The sequence below is a fragment of the Crassostrea angulata genome, chromosome 4, assembly GCF_025612915.1.
Source record: "Crassostrea angulata isolate pt1a10 chromosome 4, ASM2561291v2, whole genome shotgun sequence".
In the NCBI taxonomy this organism is placed as follows: domain Eukaryota; kingdom Metazoa; phylum Mollusca; class Bivalvia; order Ostreida; family Ostreidae; genus Magallana; species Magallana angulata.
Window position 1 is genome coordinate 11,668,621 of NC_069114.1, and position 25,801 is coordinate 11,694,421.

Consider the following 25,801-nt stretch of genomic DNA (forward strand, 5'->3'; position numbering starts at 1 on the left):
ATTCATAATTCCTGTCTGTTATTTTGTAATAAAGAGTGAAAACTTGACATAAAAATTGCCGGCGACTTGACATATATTCATATAATAAGCATATTCTTTTTTGAGAAGTGGACAGGCATAGCCTACATCCACATGGATGTAGGCTATGCCTGTCCACTTCTCGAAGAGAAGAATAATAAGCACAGACATTGCAATAACTCTCAAATTGACATATACAAGCCCATAATGAAGTAAATGCATGTAGATATAAATAAAGCACAAGGAAATTCACTTTTATTGGACCTCCACCTCTGCCCTGGCCAAGGCTTGAACCCAAGAACTCTAGAGTTACCCACTCTCCTAGCAGAAAGCGACCAACATTTGTGAACGAAATCAGAGGGTTTATATACTATACATGAAGTACCTGTATGACAGTGCCTATTTACAAGAAGTGTTCAGCTTAAACAGTTAAAAGGAAATTCTAATATGACAGGTACCTATACCTTTAAATCTATTTGAGAAAAAGATCCTTCTTAAAAATTGTTTAAAGACAAGTGAATTAAGGCAAAATAACGGGAAACGACGCTATACCTGTTTATGTTTATATTCTAAAACAATATGCATCAAAATGGAAATGCTTCATATAAAACTACGAAAAAACTTAAATTTTGTAACAAGAAAAACTTCTTTGATTCTTCTTCATACTGCAGTATTTTTTTTTTTACACTTCTGACCATTACCCGGTATTTTAAAAAATAACTAACTCAACACAATGCTTGGTATTTTCTTCACATTTTATTTCAAATGTGCTAAAAATGGATTCTCTTAAAGGTTAACACACAATGCTTCTGATTGGTATTAATTGTATCTGCTGGGCTGCTTGTTATCAAAGCCATTAAATATTGTCAATCAAGGAAGGGTTGTAAAAATTGGAACTCCTTGGGTTCATTCAAAGATACCCGAGGGGTTCCAAAAGGGGGATAGTGGGGCATGGTGGAATGTATACAATTACATGATTACAGTTTCAAAAAGAAAAGTCACACAAATTGTCTATTACTAGTACATTTTACTTTTACCGCTAAACCTGTCTATAATTTGAACAGTTTTGTAATTTGACACTTCAACTTCAAGTCTAATGACAATATTAAATTTCATCAGCAATGTCTTTTAACAACTTATATCACTAAAAATTGTGTTTCCTTTCCTTTTTATCTGTTTGTTCAAGCCAGGCTTAACTGTACCAAAAAAAAACCCCTAAAAAACCAAGAATATTCATCTGCACACACGTAAGATGTCTATATATAATGCCCTGCTTTGAAATATAAATGGGAATGCAAAATCTTAACAGATTTATACTCGAACATTCCTGTTTTATTAAATCTACAAATATATTCCCTAATTCTGAATCACATTTCATGTTATCATTGAAACAAAGAGCCTCTGATATTAAAGAAGAACACAACGTTGTCAAAATGGAAGTAATCCAGAATAAAAAAAAAACAACCAATGTTCTTAATAAATCATGATCCACTGTATCAACATTTTGAAAACAGCATTTTTTTTTTGCAGGTCACCACATAATCTACAATTAATTAGATGTTCTTGATTTACATTTTACTCGTAAACATAATTTTGCTTAATCTATAAAAGTATCCCTGCAAAAAGGTTCAGGTATGTGTGCTGTATGTAATGACCAGATTAATTGGAGGTAAACTCTCGAGGTAGCACCACACCTCCTCAATCCACATTTACTATATTGAGAGTAAAATCATAAATTCTTGAGAGGCTTGCATGTACTTCGGGCATATTTATCTTCGGAATCCTAGTTTATTCAGGATCACACCTTAAAAGTGGCACACCTACTGCTAGTTCAACTTAATGTGCCATAGAAGGCTCAAATTTTTCTCAAATAAAACAAACTTTTATAAAAAGGACTTCATTGCATCTTTTAAGTTCCACTTATAAATTATTTCAATACTACTACAACATACACATTTACATCTAGTAAACTATTACATATCGCGGTTAAGAAAATCCCTGCGTGTTCTAGACAAAATGAACAATAACACAAGCAGTGGGGCAGTTACAGGACATCTGGTACAATGGCTGGCAGCAGGAGTAGACTACATGCAGACTCACAATGATGACGCCTTTTTAAAAAAAAAATTATTGTCCTTTGTCACAGTTTTATACGTCAGACATTTTCCCCGAAATTCTGGGGGAGTTATTGTCATGACGATGTCTGTACTGCGTTTTCACTCCCGTATTTACTGGACAGTATCCGAGATAAGAAGTTCCAGTATTCTGACCGGATGGTATCGTATTCCTCCGCCAAGGATCTACATAGCTACAAAATAACAAATTAAACATTCTTGATTTTGTAGTTCCCCATTGTAGTATATTCACTGGAATCTAATTCATTAAAATAACAATATTAATGGTCCATCAAATATATATCCAATATTGGTGGTCTTATTAAAGCTGACATGAATTCATAAAAACGCATTATTTCCCTTTTATCTCTGACTACCGCCATATTAGATGTCGATTTCTATTGTTCTGCTCATCGCTACACACCCCCTATATAAGGCCGAGAGCACTATTCATGCTTCACCGCATTTAGGAATTTCATACACCCGAACACGTTACCTTGGACGAAAAGACTTGTAAAAACGCGTTTTGAACAAAAATAATATGACAACCACTGCACTGGCAAGATATATCCAATAAATGACGAAACAAGACAGACTGAAATCCAGGCGCAGATACTTTGAAAATTCCTTGATAATTGTAGACCGTTTTCCTGTGTATTTCATCGCACATGCGCAAAACACACACTGTGGCAGATCGAGCAATGTCAATTATCATTTGAATTTTAGAAACGGGGCGTTTTTGGAACGGATGGAAATGTTGTTACTTTCTTGGATTTACTATCATTTAGCTACTGTGTTCGATGTAGTGTCGCCGGTTTCATGCACTCCGTATGAACGACACACGTGTTCGATGTGCATGCCAAGTAAGGCAGCACTGTCTGTGCAAAATAATACAGATATCTTGGACATCCTTTCAAAGAATAAATAAATATTGTATTTCATTGATTTTTGTTTTCTTTATTACTACATTTTACTGCAATGTGTAGTTCATGCATTTAGAAGTCCGTGCAACGTGAATGCCTCGATCGGCAGGCAACCGACCGTAACTTTCTCAACCGGTTTATATACCCCAGTGGCAGTAGAGGAGCGATCGAAACTAATATGGCGACCAAATGCTTTTATGAATTCATGTCAGCTTTAAACACCATAAGCAGTCAATTTCTTCCTAGTTTGTTATTGCTTTTAATATGAAACACATATTTCTGAGATCTCCTTTACATTTAACTAAATAGTCTTATAGGAAGAAATACATCGCAATCAATGATCACTACTGTTCAAAAATACATGTAATGCAACTTAGTATATCTAGTTATTGAAAAAAATGCAAAACCATATTTATAATGTTTACAGTACTGCAATCATATTTACAGCACTGCCACCAATTTATAGTTCTGTCAACATGTTTACAACTCTACCACAATGTTGACAGAACTGTTAACAGTACTGCTACCATGTTCACAATAATGTTACAAAGTTTACAGTACTGCCAACATGTTAACAGTACTGCCAACATGTTAACAGCTCTGACACCATGTTTACAATAATGTCACAATGTTTGCAATACTGCCACCATGTTTTCAGTACCATCATCAAACTTACAGTTCTGCCGACATATTTACAGTAGTACCACGTTTACAATACTGCCATAACATTCACAGCACTACCACATTAATTACAGTACTATATCATGTCTACAGTATAGACGTACCGATACAGCTTTCTCTAGAACCTCCCTTTGTTCTCCACAGTTCTGTTCCAGCATCTCCTCATATGTGTCAATCATGCACGCGATCAGGTATGGCGACCTGTAGCGCTCGTCGTACAGCTGCTGGCAAAAGTCAAGCAGGCCCGGGTACTTGTGTAGCTCAAAGTCCATCAGCACCCTGAAAATATACTGGGACCCTTAAAATCCTATAAACAGGGATGTGATTGGCAAAGGAAGAAAAAGGATGAAATCAAATCAATTGGAGGTTTGCAAAGATCTCAGGAATGACCATTTTGACTTTCAAATCCTCTGAAATAATCCTTTACGCCAAAAAATTACATCTCAGCATTATACAATTTCTCTCTTTTGAAGTACCCAGAAGCAAAAGTAAGACTGCTTTTTGATAGTGATATTTTTGAAATAATACATCACTTTTTACAGTTTTGAGACACTACAGCAGAAACAGGTTATTATTTCTTCAATTATCTGATGGTGAAAATAAGAATACAAATGTACATATTGGAAATAGTGTACCTACCCTTTTAAATAGTTCCATGCACTTTCATTGTTTGGTGCCTTCTTAATAAACTCCTGGGTATATCTTTAAAAAAATAGAAAACAAATTTTCATGATTGATAATACAGCTGGATAATGCCCATATTAAACAAGAATCAAATAAGATAATCATGATAAACTACAAACATGAGTAAAAACATCAAACTCTTTTACATTACAATGCATTTTATTTCAGCTTTAAAAATAAAAATTTGAAGCCCCCTCCTCTCCCCCTTAAGTTAATACATGTATACTTTAAGTAATTTTAATTCCACTGAATTAAAATTTCATGATTTCTCGAAAAGTACCAATCACGATGGTTTTAATTTCACCCTCCAATAATACCAATAGATCAGAAATATGAGCATTATCACTTTTTAAAAACTTATAATTATTAACGATGGGTTTAATTTCATGGCAAAATGATAAATCGCGAACATAGTGAAATTAAAACCATCATGATTTAATAGTTGCAAATCTACAGTAAGCAAATCTTTAGTTCCCTAAAGGAAAAGTTTAAGAAAGTAAGACTCTGTTAATCCTTACTCGACTTCCTGGTTGACCACCTGTTCGGTGAAGCCTGTGGTGTTACTGACCACGAAGTACCGCTGATTCCAGGCCGAGTTGTTCCGCAGGTCTTCCTTTAGGAGAGTGTCAATGTAGGCCAACTCCTGATCCCACAACCCGAACTCCCGTAACACCCACTGTCTGCAATCAAAAGGTCACACACAGGTCAAATAGGGATTAAATCACTATATCCTGATAATGCAGCATTACTGTCTTAGACACACAGTTAATCGTTTGTTTAAATACTAATACTTTTTAGGTATTTTTGCTATAAGAATCAAGTATTCTCAGTCAAGTTTAAAGTTATGACTGCAAGATGCTCAACTGAATGAAAGATGTCAATTTTAACACTTTCTTTCATCTTCAGATCATCTCTCATCTTTAGATCATCCCATACTACAAGCTATTAATACAACCCTAATAGTTTGAATATAGTTTCTCATCTGATGCAATAAATGTAAGAGAATACCGATAGCAGACATAAACTAAAGGAACAGAAAGCGAAACTTCTACCAGTTTCACCACTAGGGATTGAATGCTAAGAAAATTTCTGTAGAAGTGATAGAATTTACCACTAGTGGTCTAAATTCTCAATCTGTATTACCATTATGTGGTAGTTTGATATAAATACACCACTTTGACACTGTTTACTAGCCTATATAACCAACAGTGGTAGTATCTTATGGTTTCATCACTAAGGATACATAACTGACCTGTATCACAAGCAATGCTAGTTCCTTGTGGTTTCACCACTAAAACCACTCTGTTATGTAGGACAGTTATTGACCTGTTTACATCAGCAGTGGTGGATCCCTATGGTTACACCACTGACCTGTATCTACCAGCAGTGGTGGGTCCCTATGGTTACACCACTGACCTGTATCTACCAGCAGTGGTAGTTTCCTACAGCTACACCACTATTACTGACCACTATTGCCAATCATGGTAGTTCCCTATGGTTACACCACTATTACTGACCTGTATTGCCAGCAATGGTAGTTTTTGGCATCCTTCTTCAGAATCTTGGCTGTAAACTCGAGTTCATTGGCTGGATCACGTAGCCAGTCCACAATGACCTGGCGATGATGCCTGTTGGACGAAACTTCACAGTCAATCATCTAACTAAATCTGCACTCATCTTTTCAAGGACTTTATATAGCTATATAGCTACGATACATTGCTTTCAAAAAATTGATTTGTACAATATAGTCAATGACTTAAGGTTAAAAGGAATGACTAAAGCAGAGATAACATTTGGAAGGATTTAAATATGTGTGCATTCCATAGATTTGAAAAGTCTTGTTTTGTTTTAATTACATTCAATTTGCTATTGCCTAAGGAGGAGCAAGGAAGAGGTAAGTAGGTAAGTTTATCCCAATTTATTCCTATAAATCACCTACTATTATTTTAACTAATAAGTGTTTTCCTTGATCAATATGTAGAGGGAATACAATTACCTCTCTAAAGCCTACTTAAAATTCTTCAGTTAATTTTATCAAATTTTGGGAGGAGGGCTGGTGTTTTGGGGGATATGGGGCACTTGACATAATTTCTTGTGTAAAGATGACACAAGAATCTTCACCATTCCTTATTAGAAACTGCGCTTCAAAGAGCACTGAATTTTGTGGATCGGCTAAACAATGATATACCAGTACACTTATTGGTATTCAACAAATGTTGGCGAGTCCACAGTACTGACCATACTTGGTAGTTCTTAGGATGCGAGAGGATCATGTCGGTAATGTACTTCAACTCTTCCTTTAGATCTTTCTTCAATTCTTTTAGAAGAATTCTTCTGTAGTGCCTACAAAAAGAGAAAACAAGATTTTATTAAATAATCAGCGTGCCTGGTACATCTCGATCTACAAACTGTCATCATTTGATTGTCACACTTGCTTTACGCATCATGTTTGATATATGGAAAATACACAAAAAGAATTATTTTAACAAGAGGTTGGACTTTAGAAGTTGTGTCAAACGGCAATGTGATGTAGGCCTGATTATTTTATTGCTGGCCACTCAGCCATGGCTCTTTGAAATCAACAAGACTTGTCTTGCTTTTGAGCTAAGAGTACAAAATCTGTGTAAATTTCACAAGTTTGAAATCAGCTCAATTTTTTTTAACTTGTTTTGATGTAAGAAAAAGATATTTACATCCTACCCAAAGTCCAAGGTCTTATTTAAGTTGTTCAATCACCAACACAGAGAAAGTCAATGGTATTCAAAGTACCGGGTAATCTTAATTTTCTTACAGTGATTCATATTTTTTCTATGTCAGAACAGACAGATAATAGTCAAGTGTAGCATCTCCTCTCATGAGAGAAACAGATGATGGCAAAAATGTCATGGGAAACTTGTTATATGTGCCCTTGGACTACAACATACTAGGTAAATTATACATGGATTCAATAATTACATATGCAGGACTCTCATTTGTAAACAAGGCTCTTGTCATGCTTTTTGTTGACATAAGTGTGTGGTTATACACTGCTAAAGTCTCTTTTTAATCTATTTTTTTTTTCTAAAGAAGTTAATTTACATGAGCATAATTAAATACCGGTAATGTTTGTGTTTGCTAGAGTTTGTCAAATAAAAAATGGTGTTAAAAAAACCACACATGGCATGAGCCATGTTTACAACATACATGTACTGTGGAATCATTAAAATTCGTGGTGGCTCAATTTTCGTGGTATTCGTGGGTAGCCCTCGCCCACGAAATTACATCCTCAACGAAAACTAATTATAAAAGGTTTGATTTACCTACTGAGACTGAAAACTGACTCATCCACGAAATTAAATCCCCATGAACAAGCAAAAAACCAACAATCCACGAAAATTGGCCCCACGAAATTAAATGATTCCACAGTATAGGGTACATGACTGTAATAAAATTCAAATTTTGGTTGACGAATAAAAATTCCTTGGCGGTAGTTAAAATTGTAAAGAAACATCAAAATTGTGAAACTAAAATTCAAGTTTCAAAATGATCTCTTTTTATAATATACCTGTATACATTACTTCATTAACATGACTGTAGATACTTTCCCTTCAGATTAATTTTATTTCAATATATGAGCCAGCTAGAACATGATTATAGCACACACAGTAATATAAGGGATTCGTGCTGCCCTGAATACATATAATTACACACAAACTTTGTTTACATGTATATTTTTAGCAATCACGTAGATTACTGGTTCTAACCACATCTCTCTCTCCCCCTCTCTCTCTCTCTCTCTCTTTCTCTCTCTCTCACTTTAGTTTACCTGCCCAGGTATAACCATTTGACCTTCAAGATCAAGTCAATGCCTTCAGGTGCAACACCCTATTAAGTTATATCTGCACTCTGTGTTCAGTAATTTCACTAAGATATTCTATCTGTAGTTTCATAGTTTCAATCAGCATTTATATCAATAATTGATCAGTTTTTTTATATCACCTGTCTCTTAGACCACAACATTCATAACAGAAAATGAATCATCCAATATTCTATACAATAACCAAAAAGCTTTACATTACAGAATAGATAATTCTATATATTGCGGATTCACTTACTAATAATATATCTTTAATCTCTGTGAATCTAAGCAAGAAAGACATGCTCTATTGCAGGAATTTCTACAAAATGACAATATCTTTAACCCTAGTAAAGGCAATTTTACATGAGACAATGTAAAAAAAACTTCTTTCATGGACTAAATTTAGGGCAATTCAGTCACGTTCATTTGATCACATTCAATCTACAAAGCCCTACATTCAGCAAACCAAACAAATGCTAATCTCAAAGACTGGAAATTTCTTTTGCTGTAACTCTGAAAGTCTTTCACTATATTCAGTCCAATGTTTAGCATACATATCAAACCTCAATGGCAAATTGCCATTTTACACAGCGTCAAAGAATGACAAAGCATTTTACTTTTTAACTTTCTTTGAGGTCAAGACACAAGTCCAATATTTACATATATTACCGGTACATATTGATATAAACAGATTCTTTGACCAATGAATGCTAGATAATCAGGACAATGCATATTCATGTTGAGGAAAAAGCCAAAAAAAAAAAATTCAAAGAAAGAACATGAAAATGGCCAATTACCATTAAACCATACAAACAAAAATCAATAAAGATGAAAAAAAATTGGCTGTCTTCATGGTAATGGAACATTATAATCAATTTTCAGGCAAACGTCCAACTTCCCATCAGCAAATTAGTGTTGTGTGGTCAAAGTTTCTTCATTCCCCATTCACTGGTTGACAGATAATTCTGTACATTGTCAAAGTTTCTTCATTCCCCATTCACTGGTTGACCAATAATACTGTACATTGTCAAAGTTTCTTCATTCCACATTCACTGGTTGACCGATAATACTGTACATTGTCAAAGTTTCTTCATTCCCCATTCACTGGTTGACCAAAAATACTGTACATTGTAACTTGGATAACCCCATCTCAACCCCCCCCCCTCTCCCAGAAAATAAACCACAGATGCTTTAAATTGCCGTCTCATGGATGACAGTTGTAATTTTAAATAAAGCATAAATCACAATGCACTGCGTTTGACAAGATGAATTTATATTTAAAATCTAATGGTGGTGTCTTAAAAATCCCCCCAAAAAAGATTTTGATGTACGGCAGACAACAAAATAAGTGTTGTGAACAGCTTGTCATACTAGTGAGAAATATGAATGCATACAGAGTTTTGAATATTAAATTTGATGTAAAGACTTGAGAAGTAAATTATTCATTTGGAGGTGTTATTCAAGAATCATATTCCATTGGATATTTGTCAATAGTAATGATAATGGAATTTAAAGTAGCCAATATTGATGATTTTTATGAACAATAATCTCGCACTGCTTCTTTGCGTGCTGCTGTCCAATGTATAAACAATTATGACTATCATTCAGCATGTTATATAACATCAGATAATGTACATATTGATGTACCAGCACCAGTCAAAAGACTTCAGAAGAGTGTGTTTTGTTATCACCTTAATAGTAAAAAACAATCAACAAATGAGGCATTGCATTGATGTTCATCAAGATTTTTTTCTTCCCCCTCCCACCCCCACCAAATATCTGCCAATCCCAAGAAATGGGGGCATTAATGTTTTTTAAAATAATATGCATTAAATTTGTAAACGACATATTAAAATTAGTGCTTATGAAGAAAAAAATTGAAAAAAGGTGAAATAATTAATATATAGATCAAATTGAACATGGATTGATACATATACAGGCAGCATGAAACAGTGATACATGTATTAAAACTGAAATTGTTACATGCAAATCAGAATAATAGGCAGATATGGCCCCTTCTGAGTAATGTGTTCTCTTCTTCCTACATGAATTTCTATGTAAAAGTTTGTTTTAATTAGCTGCTACATGTATTTAACCTGTGGTCTTCAGATTTTACAGACCATGCAGACTCAGTCTTTCGACCTGTCGCTGACCCATCGTCTTTATCCTTCATGCCATCTTCAACCCTGAGCAATGACACCTGTGAGAATTTTTGATCACCTTTGACCTTTTCTTACCTGCACATGAATGTCAGTTCTTGGAATCAATGGAGTGGGGTTATTTTGTATTACACTATTACGTTTTTTTGAAACTTACAATGCATCATGTGAGTGGGGTTTTTTTTAACGTAAAACACTATTACACTTCTTAAAAACTTACAATGTATCATTACAAATGACTTTAAACATATTAAGCATGTTAGTTCTTGGAGAAAACACAATATTTTGTTTCATTCTTATGCTATTACACTTCCTCAAAACTTATCTTTACAAACAATAAGATAATGTGTATTTTGAACACACACATGATCACTCACTGGAGGCCATCCTTAAAAATGTTTGCTAAAATTGTTTATCATTCTTTACTTTCCAAAACATCACAAAGACCAATATCAATACAACCATAATAAGCTATAGCTATTTTCAATTATAATTATCTAACAGAATTTGAAGACAGCATCAACAGTTTTTGTTCTTATAAATTCTATAACATATTAGAGAATAATTAGATAAATTCTAACACTGTAAGATATAGCATGACTTGGAGCTGTTTGCTTGCAAATTTTGTCACTGATTGAAGCGGCAAATATCTTCAATGAACTCTGTAGTACAACATAAATTAACAAATATCAATCAGTGAGGCAATACTCACCACACTGTGTAGTTGGCTGCATTCAGTCGTGCTGCATCTTTAGTTAATTCCAGGGCTCTATCGCTAATCTCCTCCTTGTCAATGACTGCACGGAAATAGTCATACACATCCTGAACTACAACAGAAGACACTAAAGAGTGATGCTGTGGCTAACGATTTTTACAACTGATCTGGATATTTAACTACATGTATCATATATATTCATTAAAAAGTAGTATTATGAAATGTGGATATCAACCTGGGTAGCTCAGTGGTAGAGCTCCTGACTAGAACTGCAGGAGTCCCAGGTTCAATTCCCGGTCCCTCTATATATTTTCAATGTATTTATATGCCCATTCCTCCTTTCCTACTACACTTATAACATGTATTATTTCAAAAGTGATTCATGAATTTATTAATTTATACAATTTATTGTACAAAAAACCATCAATATTTTTCCAGCTGCATAGTTATTAAATCATGAAAAAAAAAAATAAACTCTGAGAACTCAATTTCATAAGCAATGTTTAAAGAAGGAAATGATTAATTATAAACTGGCTAATAAATCAATTGAAAGTTGTTGGTAATATTGGTTGAAAAAAATATGTTATTAAAAAATTGAACAAAATTATAATGCATTCGAGACATCAGTGATTTGTTCCTTGGAAATTTTTCATTTCAGATGATGACCCCCCTCCCCCCAATCATACAAGTTCACAGCAATCTTACTACAATCTGAATCAAAATTGTTTACTTAAACCGAACTGACAATCTAGAAAGGTTATAACAAGGACTTATGGAAGACTTTTTTGACAATTTTCCTAGGCACCTGGCCCACTGCCAAAGAGCATGTTTTACATGTACATCCATAATAAACACAAACCAATGCAAACATGGCCAGCCAAGCGACGACCTATATATCATGTTTCGGTCTTATTCTAGAATACTTACAGTCGTCAGAGTATGCAATCTGTACCACAGGGGCGGGGCCGTCGTCCTGGGGGACAGGAATTACATCTTTCCACTCTTCCCGGTCCCTATAAGGAACCCAAGTGGATCTACTATCGTCAGAATCGCTTTCCGACATGGCGCGTAAGCGACGGCGAAACTCAAAAGGAATGGTTCCGGAGAACTTGGAGGGAAAAGTCCGAAAAGTTCCGATAACTGACGTACAACGAACCCGACCAATAAAAAAAATTTAATATATCCATAAAAGTCCTACTGACAATGGATTCAAATTTGTTATGATTAATTTATGTAGGGATTCGCTGTGATGTTTATTTAATAAACTTAAGACATTTCATATTAAAGGGTCATGGTCACAATTTTTTCATTCAAATTTCCCCCCAATTTTGATAAAGTATTCAATGTACATTATGCATGGTTAACTACTAAAGGTAATTTTAACACCAGTAAACTAGTTAGAAACGAGCTCACAATTCTTTGATACGAAAACAAGGCTCATCTATAGCTACAAGGTTGCTGAATAGAAAAGAGTAAATAAAGTATTTAACACTTGGAAAATGTAACAAAATTAGGTGATTATTATAGCTGTTAAGATATGTTCTTGCATACCTGTATAGATATTGATATTTAAAACTTTCAGATAGTACAGTAGAGAAAGAAGCATTTGTCAGTACAATGTACTTTAAACATATATATGAAAAAACAAGGTTCGAGTGTTACAAAATTAACATATAGGCTTTTTATTTTTAATTTTTGGTATGAAAAGCCCGTCAGTTTATCGGCCATGAGTTGAACTAATAAAAGCTAAAGAATCAACAACTTTTGGAGAAGAATGCTCAGTTAATTACGAATTAAGATATAAATGTTTTTAACAAAGTTAACAATATACTAGTACCTAAGGAACATGTACGCGGTAAAAAATTCATATGAACAAATAAAACCCATGCTTGGACCCAGGGATAAATTTTTTTTCGAAAGGGGGTTTAAGGTTTTTTTCCGGGCTTTATGAGCTCCTAGGATGCAAGAAAAGATTTAAAGGGACTTAGAAACGATTTGAGCTCAAGACTTTAAATTTTATTTTAATAAAGAATGGTTACTATATGTGTATTTTTAATACATGTACTTTGCAAAATTTGAATGTAAATATTGTGTTATAATTTAAGCAAGACACGGAGTTTGAAATTCTTTATATTTTAAACAAAGTTCGGGCTAGCTTGTTGTTTACATATGTTTTATATTAATATAAGTTTCAATCAAATGTTGCTTTCCCTGTTTGATAATATTATCTGTTTAAGGGACTTGGACACGATTAATTTGACTTAAAATTTTCAAATTTTATTTTCCCATTTTCAATATTTATACTGATAAATATATAAGTTTTTAATGCTACGTCAAAATTTGAACATTAAATATCAAGTTATAAGCAAGATACAGAGTTCATAATTCTTTGTTTTGTAAACAAAGCTCGAATATTGTAAGTTTTTACATATGTGTTGTATTAGTGTAAGTTTCAATTTTAAAAATGTATCTTTCTTTTGTTGATACTAGTATTAATGAAGATATTGATTCAGTTTAAGTTGTTTTTTACAAGTCATTGTGTCTAGGAAATGGTATATCTTTACATTACTTATTTGTAAACAACTATAAGACTCGAGCTTTGTTTACATAACAACCAATTCTTACTTCTGTATCTCGCTTGTTACTTGACTTTAACATTCAATATTTTGGTCAATCATTTAAAATGCACCGGTAAACTATTTTATACATAAAAAATAAAAATAAAATTGTTGGTCTTAAATCGTGTCCAAGTCTCTTTAACACATTAAATCAATATACCTTATTTTTGCAGCGAGTCATTTTAATTGTCAAAGAAGTAATTCCACACTTTACATTATTTATAAACAAATATTCATATGTAAGACTTCTAATTAATTCTTACCTCCGTATCTCCCTTTTATAACTTGAATTCTAACATTTCAATTTTGGTCAATCATTAAAAATGCACAGGTATACAATTATTTACAAAAGAAATAGAAAATAAAATTTTGATCTAAAATCGTAGCCAAGTGCCTTTTATCTTCGCAAGCAGTTCAAAGCTGGTGACAATATCAAGTAAATAGTTGCCCCAATTGCAGGGTTCTTTGTAAATATATGGATATTTGTGTTGCATATTTAAGCCATCCTGTGCCTTTTGGTGTTTTTTCATGTTGTTGTTGTTTACTTTTAAACAAAATGAAATCCGTGTAAATTTAAAAACAACCCAAAACGTTATCTATTAGCACATGCAGACACGTTTTATATTTTTCTCGGCAATTGAAAAAAAATAAATTTAAATTTAATCGTACGATGGCTTAAAATAATATAAATATAAGTAATAAGGAATCATTCTTTGAATATTATGAGGTGATAATTTCGGAGCGTGATCAAATCTATCATCAATCATACTTTATTTGTTTGTATGTTTTGGGAATAGCTCCTTCCATATTCATATTACCCACATTGATTTTTTGGGAGTTGATTTTAATCAACTCTCCTATGCAGTTACTCTTGCAAACCGAAAGTGAAACAGTGTTTGGACCTAAGCACAAATCATCACCGCTGACACGACGTAGATCTTGAAAATAATAGATAAATTTGGTGTACGCTATGCTGTACCATTGTTTTTCAAAAGAAAAGTATCTATAAATACCTTGAAAATAGTCGGATTTTATATAGTTCGAACAATTCAATTGTTTTTTTAGTAGTTGCATGTATTCCTACGCTAGAGTTCAATATAGTCTCGTTCAACCAGACGCTCGGCTCTCTCAAGCAGAGAGTCTCTCTTGGTAGTCGGAGATTAACGGAGACAGCCGAGCGTCTGGTTGAACGAGACTAGAGTTCAATATTGCTTGGATCCAGACGTGTACAATTTTTAGAAACATTTCGATTACTGATACACAGTTTGATGGAATTAATTCTATCTTTAAGTATTACACAACATGATTCATATGGGGTTTTCTCGAAATTCTTGTCGGAAAAGTTCGAGAATTCATATTATAAAAATTAATTTGCATAACATATCGTTGATTTTAAAATTGATAATAATCAATAAAATCAACTCCCGACCGTACTTCAGTACTTTGATTTTACTTTACACAGACTTCTACCGATCGAGTAGTTTCCCCTCGACTGTGTGTCATGTTGTAAATTAGCATTCCTTGATGTTTTCAAAAATACTATCAATATGCTTGACGACAGTCTTAAGTTTAACGGAATGTGTATATATACAAAAAGACAAGCTTATTGAAAATAGTTAAATCGTAATTTGGTGAATGCATGGTAACACCATCGGAAGAGAATAAAATATACCAGTAAAAGTAAATATAATGGCATATACAATATTGTGATTAAAACAACAAAATCTTTAAAGTTTAAAGTTGGAATTCCTAACAATATGAATGGTTGTAATTTACAACTTTATATCTTGAAAATTCCAATTCAATTCTTGGCATTTACAAGTTGGAAATTGGAATTTCCAGTATTATTTGCGTTGAAGATTTATACGCACATTTAACATTTAATATCTTCTTAAATGTTGAAAATTAACGATGGCGTTTTCAATTTTAATCATTGAAATCCAGCTTAAATCGTGGTCATTCAAAATGTAATCTTTGAAATTCAACTGTATCTTAATTGCATGAATTCAAAGTTCTTTCCAACTTAATCTTGGAATTTCCAACTTATGTTTTGAAATCTCTATTTTGTAAGGTTTGCATTAAGATATATATTATTATAAAGTAGAAGAAAAATTAATGTATATTCAGATACAAAACAACTTAAGGTACTTCACTACACCGAGACTTATACTTTTGGCGATCTAAATGTTATGTTAAACTGTTTGTATCAATCGATTCAGATGTGTATCATCATAGCTCAGTGGTTAAAGTATCAGACTTGTGAACCGCAGATCATGAGTTCGAATCCACCTGGGGCTTTTGTTCATGTTTACTGAATGACCTTTTTAAAAAATATCTTTTTTTAAATCTAGAATTGCATATTTTTCGCCTATTTGACATATAAACTTCTTATCCATCATGCTTTCTATCATAATCAAGTAATTTTCTGCCGATTTGAGAAACTATTTCAAGGTGTAGTGAGGCACCTTAACATTTAACCGGGCAGTATACTGAACAATAATAACCGGTTACAAAATCGGTATTCGGTTATAGTCGAATAGGAATTTAAAGTTATGCAACAAACAAGATATTTTTTGGAAATAAACTGCTTTGAATATAAAAGGCAAGAAAAAACAATAATCCAATGTCAAATATATATTTACTGACAAACAACAGTAAATAAAAAAACAGCAAAAATATCAACAATATCTTATAAACACCATGGTAAATAATAAATCTCGAATTGCTGATGAAATCGAGAATAAAACTACAACCCTTAATTGCATTTACTTCTTTATCAGTTAATGTTTGTGTCAAAATTATATTTAAAACAACATCTGATTTTAACTAAAATATTATTGAAAAAATGAATAAATGACGAATAAGAAAACAGGAAAATCGAGGAAAAAATAAAAATTAAAAAAAAAACAACGTAAGAATAAAGCATTGCACTAAAACTATTTTGAAATGCATTATACGTATGTAAGATTCGTGGCGCACACGTACAGACAGACACACACACCCACACATTTGATCGGTATTCAGAAAATACAAGTATATTGTTTTCAACCAAATTCAGCATATTTTTTTAAATAAGATTTTCAGGGAAGGCAGTACCCATTATACACGCACTCACAACTTCTGGAAATGGACCCCAACTCACATACATGTATATCAAATATCCTAAATATACTCCCGCAATGATATATGGTACGTATGTACCACAAATAAAGCGACTGATATATATTATGGTGAATTATTATGAACATAAATTCACCGAAATGAAAGCTCACATATGTATAATTGTTTGTTACACAAAGCTAGCTGTGCTCTTCTGTCATTTTTACCGACAGTTTCAGATGATACTACAAGACTGTGAATGTATAGGTAATAAATGTACATGTACGTAGATATTTCACTTACACGGAATACATCTTGGTCAGTGCATTTGATACATCTCTCTCTCTCTCTCTCTCTCTCTCTCTCTCTCTCTCTCTCTCTCTCTCTCTCTCTCTCTCTCTCTCTCTCAGAGCATGAGACAGAACAACTTTAGCTAAGTTGTAACAAAAATATAACTTAATAGAATGAGACAAAGTATCCTTGTAGATAAATGAAGGATGGCACCTACAAGAGAAAAAAGATCAATGTAGGTTACGTGTATATAATTGTATATATTTCTCATATTCATGATATTCATATTTAAATTAATTTATCATGCATCATTAACAATGGGTAATCAAATACGAAACATTTCATTTAAAACAAGAAACACTGAAATATTTTGTTTTAAAATTAAATTTTTATTTCAAATAAAATCACCGATTTCATAGTTAATTTAAACAATTTCAATTACTAGTAATCTATTGTTATCAATCTTAATTGATATTTTTAGAGCGATTTCTTGCCTTGATTTCTGACATATCGACATTTCACTTCGTCACTTCCGTCATGGCAATGTAATGTTCTATCACATCTTTGCGCAGCCGGAACGCACTGCAGCCCACTGTCACACATGAAGTCCTCATCTGCACAGTCCGATAAACGAAAACTGGGAGGAATGGCTGAAAAGATTAAAGTGTCTGATTAATATTTTTTCGAATTAAAAAATATAACCACATAATCACATTTCAACTTTTATTTTAAAATCTGATTCAATACTTATACATATCGAAATGACATAAAAAACATGTTATTTATGTCTCTGATTCGATATTAAATAATATATCTTCCAAAAGAATTATGTCAGAAGCTCGTCGTCTCCATTTTAACCATGTTAACCCCATTTCCACCGTTATACTCACTTGGGCACGGCTGTACTTCACACGCTCTGCTCTCATTGGCTAGCCCCGAGCACGGGAGTCCTCCATTGGCTGGTTTGGGGTTGACACAGTAGCGATACCTCTCCTGACGCCCGGGACCACAGACAGAGGAACACCAGTACCACCCCGACCATATAGTCCAGTTACCGTTCACTGTAAGCAATAGAGCACTATACTAACATACTAGTACTAATGTATATGATGTAATACATCAGTACTGGTATGTACTAATAAACATCTGCACCATCCTGACCTTATGGTCCACTTACCATCACTGTTTGCACTAGCAAGGAACATAGTTTATGCACCCACGTCTTCATTTAGAGTTTTAATGTGTACATTTATATATGGGCGGGAGATGGGTTACTTAAACAGTTATCAAACAAGGCCCTCTTTAGCGCTTCGTCCCAGTAGAAAGAGGGCAAGCATTGCAGAAAAAATACATATTAATAGCTTGCATATATGCGGGATTGGGATGACGAATGTAACAACACACGTAAGGATATAACACAGCGGCGTAACAATTCAACAATTGTTCGAATTCATGTTCATGGCACGTAGCATCGTTTTTGAAAGTGGGGGACCAACCTCATCCAAAAATTTTGGACTTGCAAAAAAAAAACAAACAAAAAACAAATAAAAAAACAAACAAACCAAAATACCAGACCCCCCCCCCCCCCCCAAAAAAAAAAGCGAAATACCCTATTCCAAATGTCTTCAAAATCCTAAACCCCAAAACTCACCCCACACCACCCCGATGCTACGTCCCTGATGTTTATTATTACGTACCTATCGGGACAGGATTTATGAAAGTCACAGTCCATTTTTACACAACATGTCACAGTATTTAAGAATGTAACAGCCCGGGCTGTGTTTATATATTATTAGTACATGATTTAGGAATGTAACAGATCATACGGATTTCATAAAAACTTCAACAATCCATGTCAACACATTTCAGGACAAGATTTAAAGCAATATATAGCATGCAGTCTATATTTCATATCAATAAAATATATTTAGAAATGTAACAGCCCAAGTTTACACATACCTGGGCAGGATTTGGGAATGTAACAGCCATATTCACACATACCGGAACAGGAGTTGTAAATGTAACAGCCCAAGTTAACACATACCTGGACAAGATTTGCGAATGTAACAGCCCATATTTACAAATTACGAAAAAGGATTTGGAAATGTAACAGCCAATTTTTACACATACCTGGACATGATTTGGGAATGTAACAGCCAATATTTACACTTACCGAAACAGGATTTTGGAATGTAAAAGCCCATATTTACACATACCGTAACAGAATTTAGGAAATGTAACAGCAAATATTTACACATACCTGGACATGTATTGGGAATGTAACAGCCTATATTTACACATACCGGAACAGGACTTTGGAATGTAACAGCCCATATTTACACATACCGGAACAGGCTTTGGGAATTGTAACAGCCAATATTTACACATACCGGAACAGGATTTGGAAATGTAACAGCCAATATTTACATATACCTGGACATGATTTGGGAATGTAACAGCCTATATTTACACATACCGGAACAGGATTCGGGAAATGTAACAGCCCACATTTACACATACCTGGATATAGTTTGGGAATGTAACAGCCCATATTTACACATACCGGAACAGGATTTTGTAATGTAACAGCCCATATTTACACATACCGGAAAAGGATTTGGGAAATGTAACAGCCAATATTTAAACATACCGGAACAGGATTTGGAAATGTAACAGCCAATATTTTCACATACCGGAACAGGATTTTTGAACGTAACAGCCCATATTTACACATACCGGAAAAGGATTTGGGAAATGTAACAGCCAATATTTAAACATACCGGAACAGGATTTGGAAATGTAACAGCCAATATTTACATATACCTGGACATGATTTGGGAATGTAACAGCCCATATTTACACATACCAGAACAGGATTTTGGAATGTAACAGCCCATATTTACAGATACCGGAACAGGATTTGGGAAATGTAACAGCCTACATTTACACATACCTGGACATGATTTGGGAATGTAACAGCCCATATTTACACATACCGGAACAGGATTCGGGAAATGTAACAGCCCACATTTACACATACCTGGACATGATTTGGGAATATAACAGCCCATATTTACACATACCGGAACAGGATTTGGAAATGTAACAGCCAATTTTACACATACCTGGACATAATTTTGGAGTGTAACAGCCCATATTTACACATACCGGAACAGGATTTTGTAATGTAAAAGCCCATATTTGCACATACCGGAACATGATTCGTGAATGTAACAGCCCACATTTACACATACCTGGACATGATTTGGGAATGTAACAGCCCATGTGTTCCCTGGCCGTCTCGTTTACTCGCTGCCCGTCCTTGTCTAACCAGTGGGCTTGACGAAATGAGTCTCCATAGCCACAGGTCACCGAGCACGACGTCCAGCCGGACCACGGGCTCCATCCGGGCAACTTCTGGACCTCCACAACACCGCCGGCTGAGTAGCAACAGGAACAGAGAGAAAACCGAAAAACAATGTTTTAATATTTTGCAGTGTCTTGCATATCTTACTATAGTATTCAAATTTCGGGATTTTTAAGTTTAAATATACTTTCGAATATATTATATAGCACATAATTTCATATTTGTTTTAGGAGACTATTATTCTTTTCTTCTTTTTTTTGGAGGGGGGGGGGGGGAGGGGTGGGATTTACATAATTTGTTTTAAGGTGGCTCTATACACCACTTTTTGATGACGCAGTACGCAAAAAAGTAAATCTGGAAGCATGCAATTCCGGTTCTGGCTGATTTAAACTGAGGCGAATTGTATGGGGACCGCTCTTTTGAAAAATTTGTTAAATGAATAGATTTAATTTGATAATGCGAAAATTCATTACTTACATGTACAAATAATGTGGTATGTGACACCTTCACGTTGTGTGGTATTATTTATAAAAATAAACAATAAAATCAAGTATCATTCTTTATAGAGCTAGTTTCTTTCACATAATTGATATGTTCTACCGTAGCGCAGTGGGTTAGTGGGTTCACTACTAAAACTGTAGGTCATGAGTTCGATTCCCGTTGAGAACAATAAAATTTATAACTTTCCAAATTTTCTAAAACGTATTTTTTGGTTGAATACTGTGAAAGAAAATTCTAAACCGGTGAACATATTTCAATTATAATATACTTTAATGCACATTAATATCGACACCTGAAGGGTATGGGAGGGTTGCTTTGAATTTCTCTCAGGTTGAGATACATAAATCCTATTAGCCAAGTCAATTTTCCCCTTTATTTATTTGACTTAGTTTTGCATTAAAGCAAATATATTCACTTATACAGGCCTATAATGAAATGTGTATGAAGATGTATTTATCATTCCAACATTATATTTAGGAAATTTTCTTCAACTCAGAAATGAAAAGTCTCCATGGTGTTTGGGCCTTGGGACTTAGGAACGATAACCCTTACCTGAGGAACTTTCATACCAAATAAGATTTTAAAATATTTTTTGTGTTTATTTGCAATGATTTTCATTCAATTTTTTATGTCACATTTATTAAAATACATTTTCTTATAGCATCAAGCAACTTTTTTCAGATGATTTGTCAACAGAGTAAGAAAATATGAAAAATTATGTTTTGGGGAAATACTAAAAAAATTGCATTAATAACATTTTTGAATGTTAAGAAGTGTTATATTTTTTTTATGTGTCCGAAGGAAATATCCATCATATGACAAAAAAAATTCTCTCAATTTGTTGATAGCTGTCTTTTAAAAAATATTTTACAAAAACACGAAAAAACATAATAAAAAAAATCTTTAAAAATACCTATAGTATCCCTATCATCATTTTAATACTTGATAAGTATATGTTTTGTGGTCTTCTATTGAAAATTTGAATAAACTGTGGGTGTATGGAGCCACCTTAATGTACGAAGCTTTAGCTTTAAGGTGGTAAGGGACATCTGTCAATATCAATATGAATTAAAGTACAATATAATTGAAATACTTTCACCGGTTTATAATTTTCAAATTTTACAATTTTTAACCAAAAATAGCTTTTAAAAATATTTGGAGAGGTAAAAACCGTAAAGGCCCAAGCGGGATTCGAACTCATGACTTACAGCTAGGTTCGTAGTAAACCCTCTTACCAACTGCGCTACGCTCTTAGGTGACAATATTGGGAAAGATACTTCTTACATAATTACACTTTAATTTATTTTACTGTTTATTTCGATAAACAATACGTCATAACATGCATGGAAGTGTCCCATACCACCTTAAAATGCAGAACGTTCAGTTTATACAGAAATCATTTGCTGGTCTTTAATGTAAATTTCCTGAAAATTATTTATTGATTTTAAAATTTCACTTGATCAAAATAAATAATAAACCGGAATTATAATGATGAGAGATAAACTAACAGCAAAAACGATTTATTCATTTTAATAGGACTAAAGAAAATTGTCAGAAAATTATTTTAACATCACTTTATTTTCAATGGCAAAGTCCCGAAAGCTTATTTGTGGCTTTTTTAATAGAAATATTTCGCAAGATCAGAAATATAAACAAGCCCCTCCCCAAATAAAAAAGGTAAAGAACAAACAAAAACTCAAAAAAATAATGTTGCTGCCAATCAAGGTACAAGTAATTTTTATATAATGAAATTACATTTTAAATAACATTGCACATTAAAATATGATGGATGTTTGACAAAAATGACATGTAGCTATAATATATGTTTTCTGCAGCAATGAGAGGAATGAATGAGAGTAATGAATAGTCATCCTTATCTCAGTGTGAAACACATAAGCCTTAAAATAAAGGTAAGCGCGGATCAAGAAGGGATCGGGTGAGCTAGGGCCCCCTCCCCTGGAAATTCCAAACGTTTTTAATTTTAAATCACATACTTTTTAGTATGATTACCAAAAATTAGAATAAGACCCCCCCCCCTCACCGCCATTCCCATGGCAAAAAAATTAGCCTCATTATCCCTTGGACCCCCTCCCCGAAAAAAATCTGAATCCGTGCATGAAAAGATAAAAAACACCCCCATGACCAAAAAAAAAAAAACCAGACAAAAGAAGGGAAATGTAGGCGAAATGTTCAGACATTTTTGCCTCACAATTCAGACATTCCATTATGTGATGCAATTTTGTATAATGAACTAATTTATATTCTTATCGAAACGACGTTAAAGACTCAAATATTCAAGGCGATGCTTTTGTCTGATTATCGCTTTTTTTGCGGTAACAAAACGTAATTTATTTCAATTTGACTTTCGGTGTCACTCGGGACTAAATATATATCCCCGTGGTCATAACAAATGTCCATATAGCGCCGGTATCTGACTTTTAATCGCTCAGTTCCTAATGACATGTTTTGGCTAGAGTTTTTAGCTTTCAGATGGAGTTGATACTAGCCTATCGCGTACCATGTACGTACGTATAAACATTGGACATACACTACTATAAAAATATTGCGTGTTTGTTGTTTTTACGGGTCATTTAAAGGAGTGATTCACAGCCACCCTTTTCCAATGTTAGACAATATGCTAAAATAAGGTTGGAGGTTTTCCATAAAGTTTATTTTAATTCTAAAATTCAAATTATTATACTAATTTAATTACTGCCTATCATGCAATGGAACACTGTTTATAACATATTTATACTGCACGCCAGATTATCTTTCGAAATACTAGTATTTTGCATAAAAAATATAGTTTAACTTAATCATACGTTCACAAGAGGAAATGAGTTTTTAAGCACTCTTCCGAATCTTATAATTTAAATTCATCAATGATTGTTGTGTTAAAAGAAACTATTCAATTAATTCGTTTCCTGCTAAATTTTCTTTCAGCACACACATGGAAAATTCAATCTGAATTTACTAAATCTACATGCATTGTTTAACGTACGAGCTATATGTGTGCTAAACATTTTTCGTGCGCTGGAAAATCAATTTGAATTTTAAAGATAGAGCCCAATCTATATGGTTCATTGTATAAAAAGACAGCATTAGATATGAAATATGTGCCAGACAATTTGAAAATTATCTGCCTAAGCTCTACAATCTATTAAATCTATACAATGTACAAGTCACTGAAGTTTGACAACTTTGTTGAACTTTGATTCTTTATTTTGATATACTTAGCGAAGGGTGAATCTATGCAATTTAAAAGTCACTAAAGTTTGAAGACTTTATTGAACTTAATTTTTTTTTTTTAATTTTGATAACCTAAGAGAGAGAGAGAGAGAGAGAGAGAGAGAGAGAGAGAGAGAGAGAGAGAGAGAGAGAGAGAGAGAGATATGAACAGACAAATGATCATGAATGATGGACGGACGGACACAGATCAAGATAAATGGACAAAACAACAGAGAAGGGGAAAAACAATTACAAAGAAAGACAGCAAAATTTAGAAAGACAGAACAAGATAAGATACATGAACAAGAGAGGAAGAGACCGACAGAAAATAAAATCAGTCTTACCTTCATAAATACAGCTGATTACGATCACAGTAAACAAGGTTAAACACCTGTGCGCCATGATATACAGGTAGACAGCAAGTTATACACCTGTAAGGGCGGACTGATCGTCGACTCCTGTAAAATAAAGTCACACGGCGATATCATTAGAATCCATCGCGGTACTATAACTGACACTACGCGATGATCGGCGGCAGTTATCTACTGACCGCCGTCTAATTAATAAATGTTTGATATCCACTGAACCACGGCCAATACTGTCTGTGATTGTGTGGGTACATTTAAATCTACCCCCAAGTTTATGAAGAATATCCACGGGTTGGTGACCCGTAAAGAAACCAAAAGAGTAACCACTTCCAGATGAACGTTTGTTATGAATTTACAGTGTGCGTCGGAAATGACCGCGAGTTGACCTATTTAATTATAACCGGCTTTTTAAAATACATGTATATATATTTCATTATCATTTACAGTGTCAAATTCAGTAAACGTTGGTTTTCGTATTCGAGGACCTAACACGTGCTATAGATTTCTTGTGAAGTTGTTGACAATGTAGATCGTTTTAAAAATAACAAACCTATAGTACGACCTGCATGTTCCTCTGTGTTATCACAAAGTACACAGAATTAACAAGCCTGGGATTACAAAAACGAAAACGACAATTACGAAAGACCAGTAAATCCTTTCTTACCTTAGAAGTGTCTTGCGACACAAACAAGTGGGAGCGCGTCCATGTTCATTAAATTTCACAACATTTAGGGGGGAGTTGAAAGCTATCGTCACAACTGAACGATGTCGCTCAAGTGTGATTTATGTGTAATGTGTGTCGACGCGCATGCAGAAATTATGTCACTGTTGTATGGGTGTGTTTAATTTGATTTTTTTACATGACATTTGTAAATCATTGTACTATGCTAGATGGGGGGGGGGGGGGGGGGGGGGGGACTGTGAATAGGGGGTAATTCAGTGTTATCTTAAACTACATGTAGATGCGTATGTGGGTCATGTAAATTACAATATTAGTTTATAACACACACACACTCTCTCTTTCTCTCTCTCTCTTTTCATATCTCTCTCTCTCTCTTTTCAAATCCCCCCCCCCCTCTCTCTCTCTCTCTCTCTCTCTCTCTCTCTCTCTCTTCCTCTCTCTCTCTGAGTATGTCTGTCTGTCTCTGTTTCTCAAGGATATATGAACTTCCAAAGAAGTGATACACAAAGTCTTAA

The 25,801-nt window shown here is 33.9% G+C and overlaps 2 protein-coding genes across 3 annotated transcripts; both read right to left on the reverse strand.

Moving 5' to 3' along the window:
* Positions 1 to 754: 754 nt before the first annotated feature.
* Positions 755 to 12,237, reverse strand: LOC128181195 (protein farnesyltransferase/geranylgeranyltransferase type-1 subunit alpha-like). Its single transcript, XM_052849501.1, has 8 exons — positions 12,060 to 12,237; positions 11,130 to 11,244; positions 6,659 to 6,763; positions 5,938 to 6,048; positions 4,939 to 5,100; positions 4,376 to 4,438; positions 3,841 to 4,015; positions 755 to 2,326 (listed from the first exon to the last, which is right to left on the reverse strand). Exons 1-8 carry the CDS (start codon positions 12,193 to 12,195, stop codon positions 2,210 to 2,212), a joined length of 984 nt encoding a protein of 327 aa, XP_052705461.1. The 5' UTR covers positions 12,196 to 12,237; the 3' UTR covers positions 755 to 2,209.
* Positions 12,238 to 16,371: 4,134 nt separating this feature from the next.
* On the reverse strand, positions 16,372 to 25,416 carry LOC128181851 (thrombospondin-1-like). 2 transcript variants are annotated; one of them, XM_052850392.1, is made up of 6 exons: positions 25,269 to 25,416; positions 24,581 to 24,694; positions 20,395 to 20,580; positions 18,031 to 18,201; positions 17,635 to 17,790; positions 16,372 to 17,353 (listed from the first exon to the last, which is right to left on the reverse strand). In XM_052850392.1, exons 2-6 carry the CDS (start codon positions 24,636 to 24,638, stop codon positions 17,283 to 17,285), a joined length of 642 nt encoding a protein of 213 aa, XP_052706352.1. In that variant the 5' UTR covers positions 24,639 to 24,694; positions 25,269 to 25,416; the 3' UTR covers positions 16,372 to 17,282. The 2 variants fall into 2 exon arrangements, with proteins under 2 accessions (XP_052706352.1, XP_052706353.1); XM_052850393.1 differs by lacking the exon at positions 25,269 to 25,416 and adding an exon at positions 25,155 to 25,173.
* Between the last annotated feature and the right edge of the window lie 385 nt (positions 25,417 to 25,801).

Coding starts and splice junctions, on each gene's coding strand:
- LOC128181851 (XM_052850392.1), bottom strand. CDS start 24,638: ATGGCGCACAGGTGTTTAACCTTGTTTACTGTGATCGTAATCAGCTGT. Junction 17,791..18,030: donor TGAAGTACAGCCGTGCCCAA/GTGAGTATAACG, acceptor TAATCTTTTCAG/CCATTCCTCCCAGTTTTCGT. Junction 17,354..17,634: donor TCGATATGTCAGAAATCAAG/GCAAGAAATCGC, acceptor TTTCTCTTGTAG/GTGCCATCCTTCATTTATCT.
- LOC128181195 (XM_052849501.1), bottom strand. CDS start 12,195: ATGTCGGAAAGCGATTCTGACGATAGTAGATCCACTTGGGTTCCTTAT. Junction 6,764..11,129: donor GCAGCCAACTACACAGTGTG/GTGAGTATTGCC, acceptor CTCTTTTTGTAG/GCACTACAGAAGAATTCTTC. Junction 4,439..4,938: donor GTGGTCAACCAGGAAGTCGA/GTAAGGATTAAC, acceptor ATTTTTTTAAAG/ATATACCCAGGAGTTTATTA.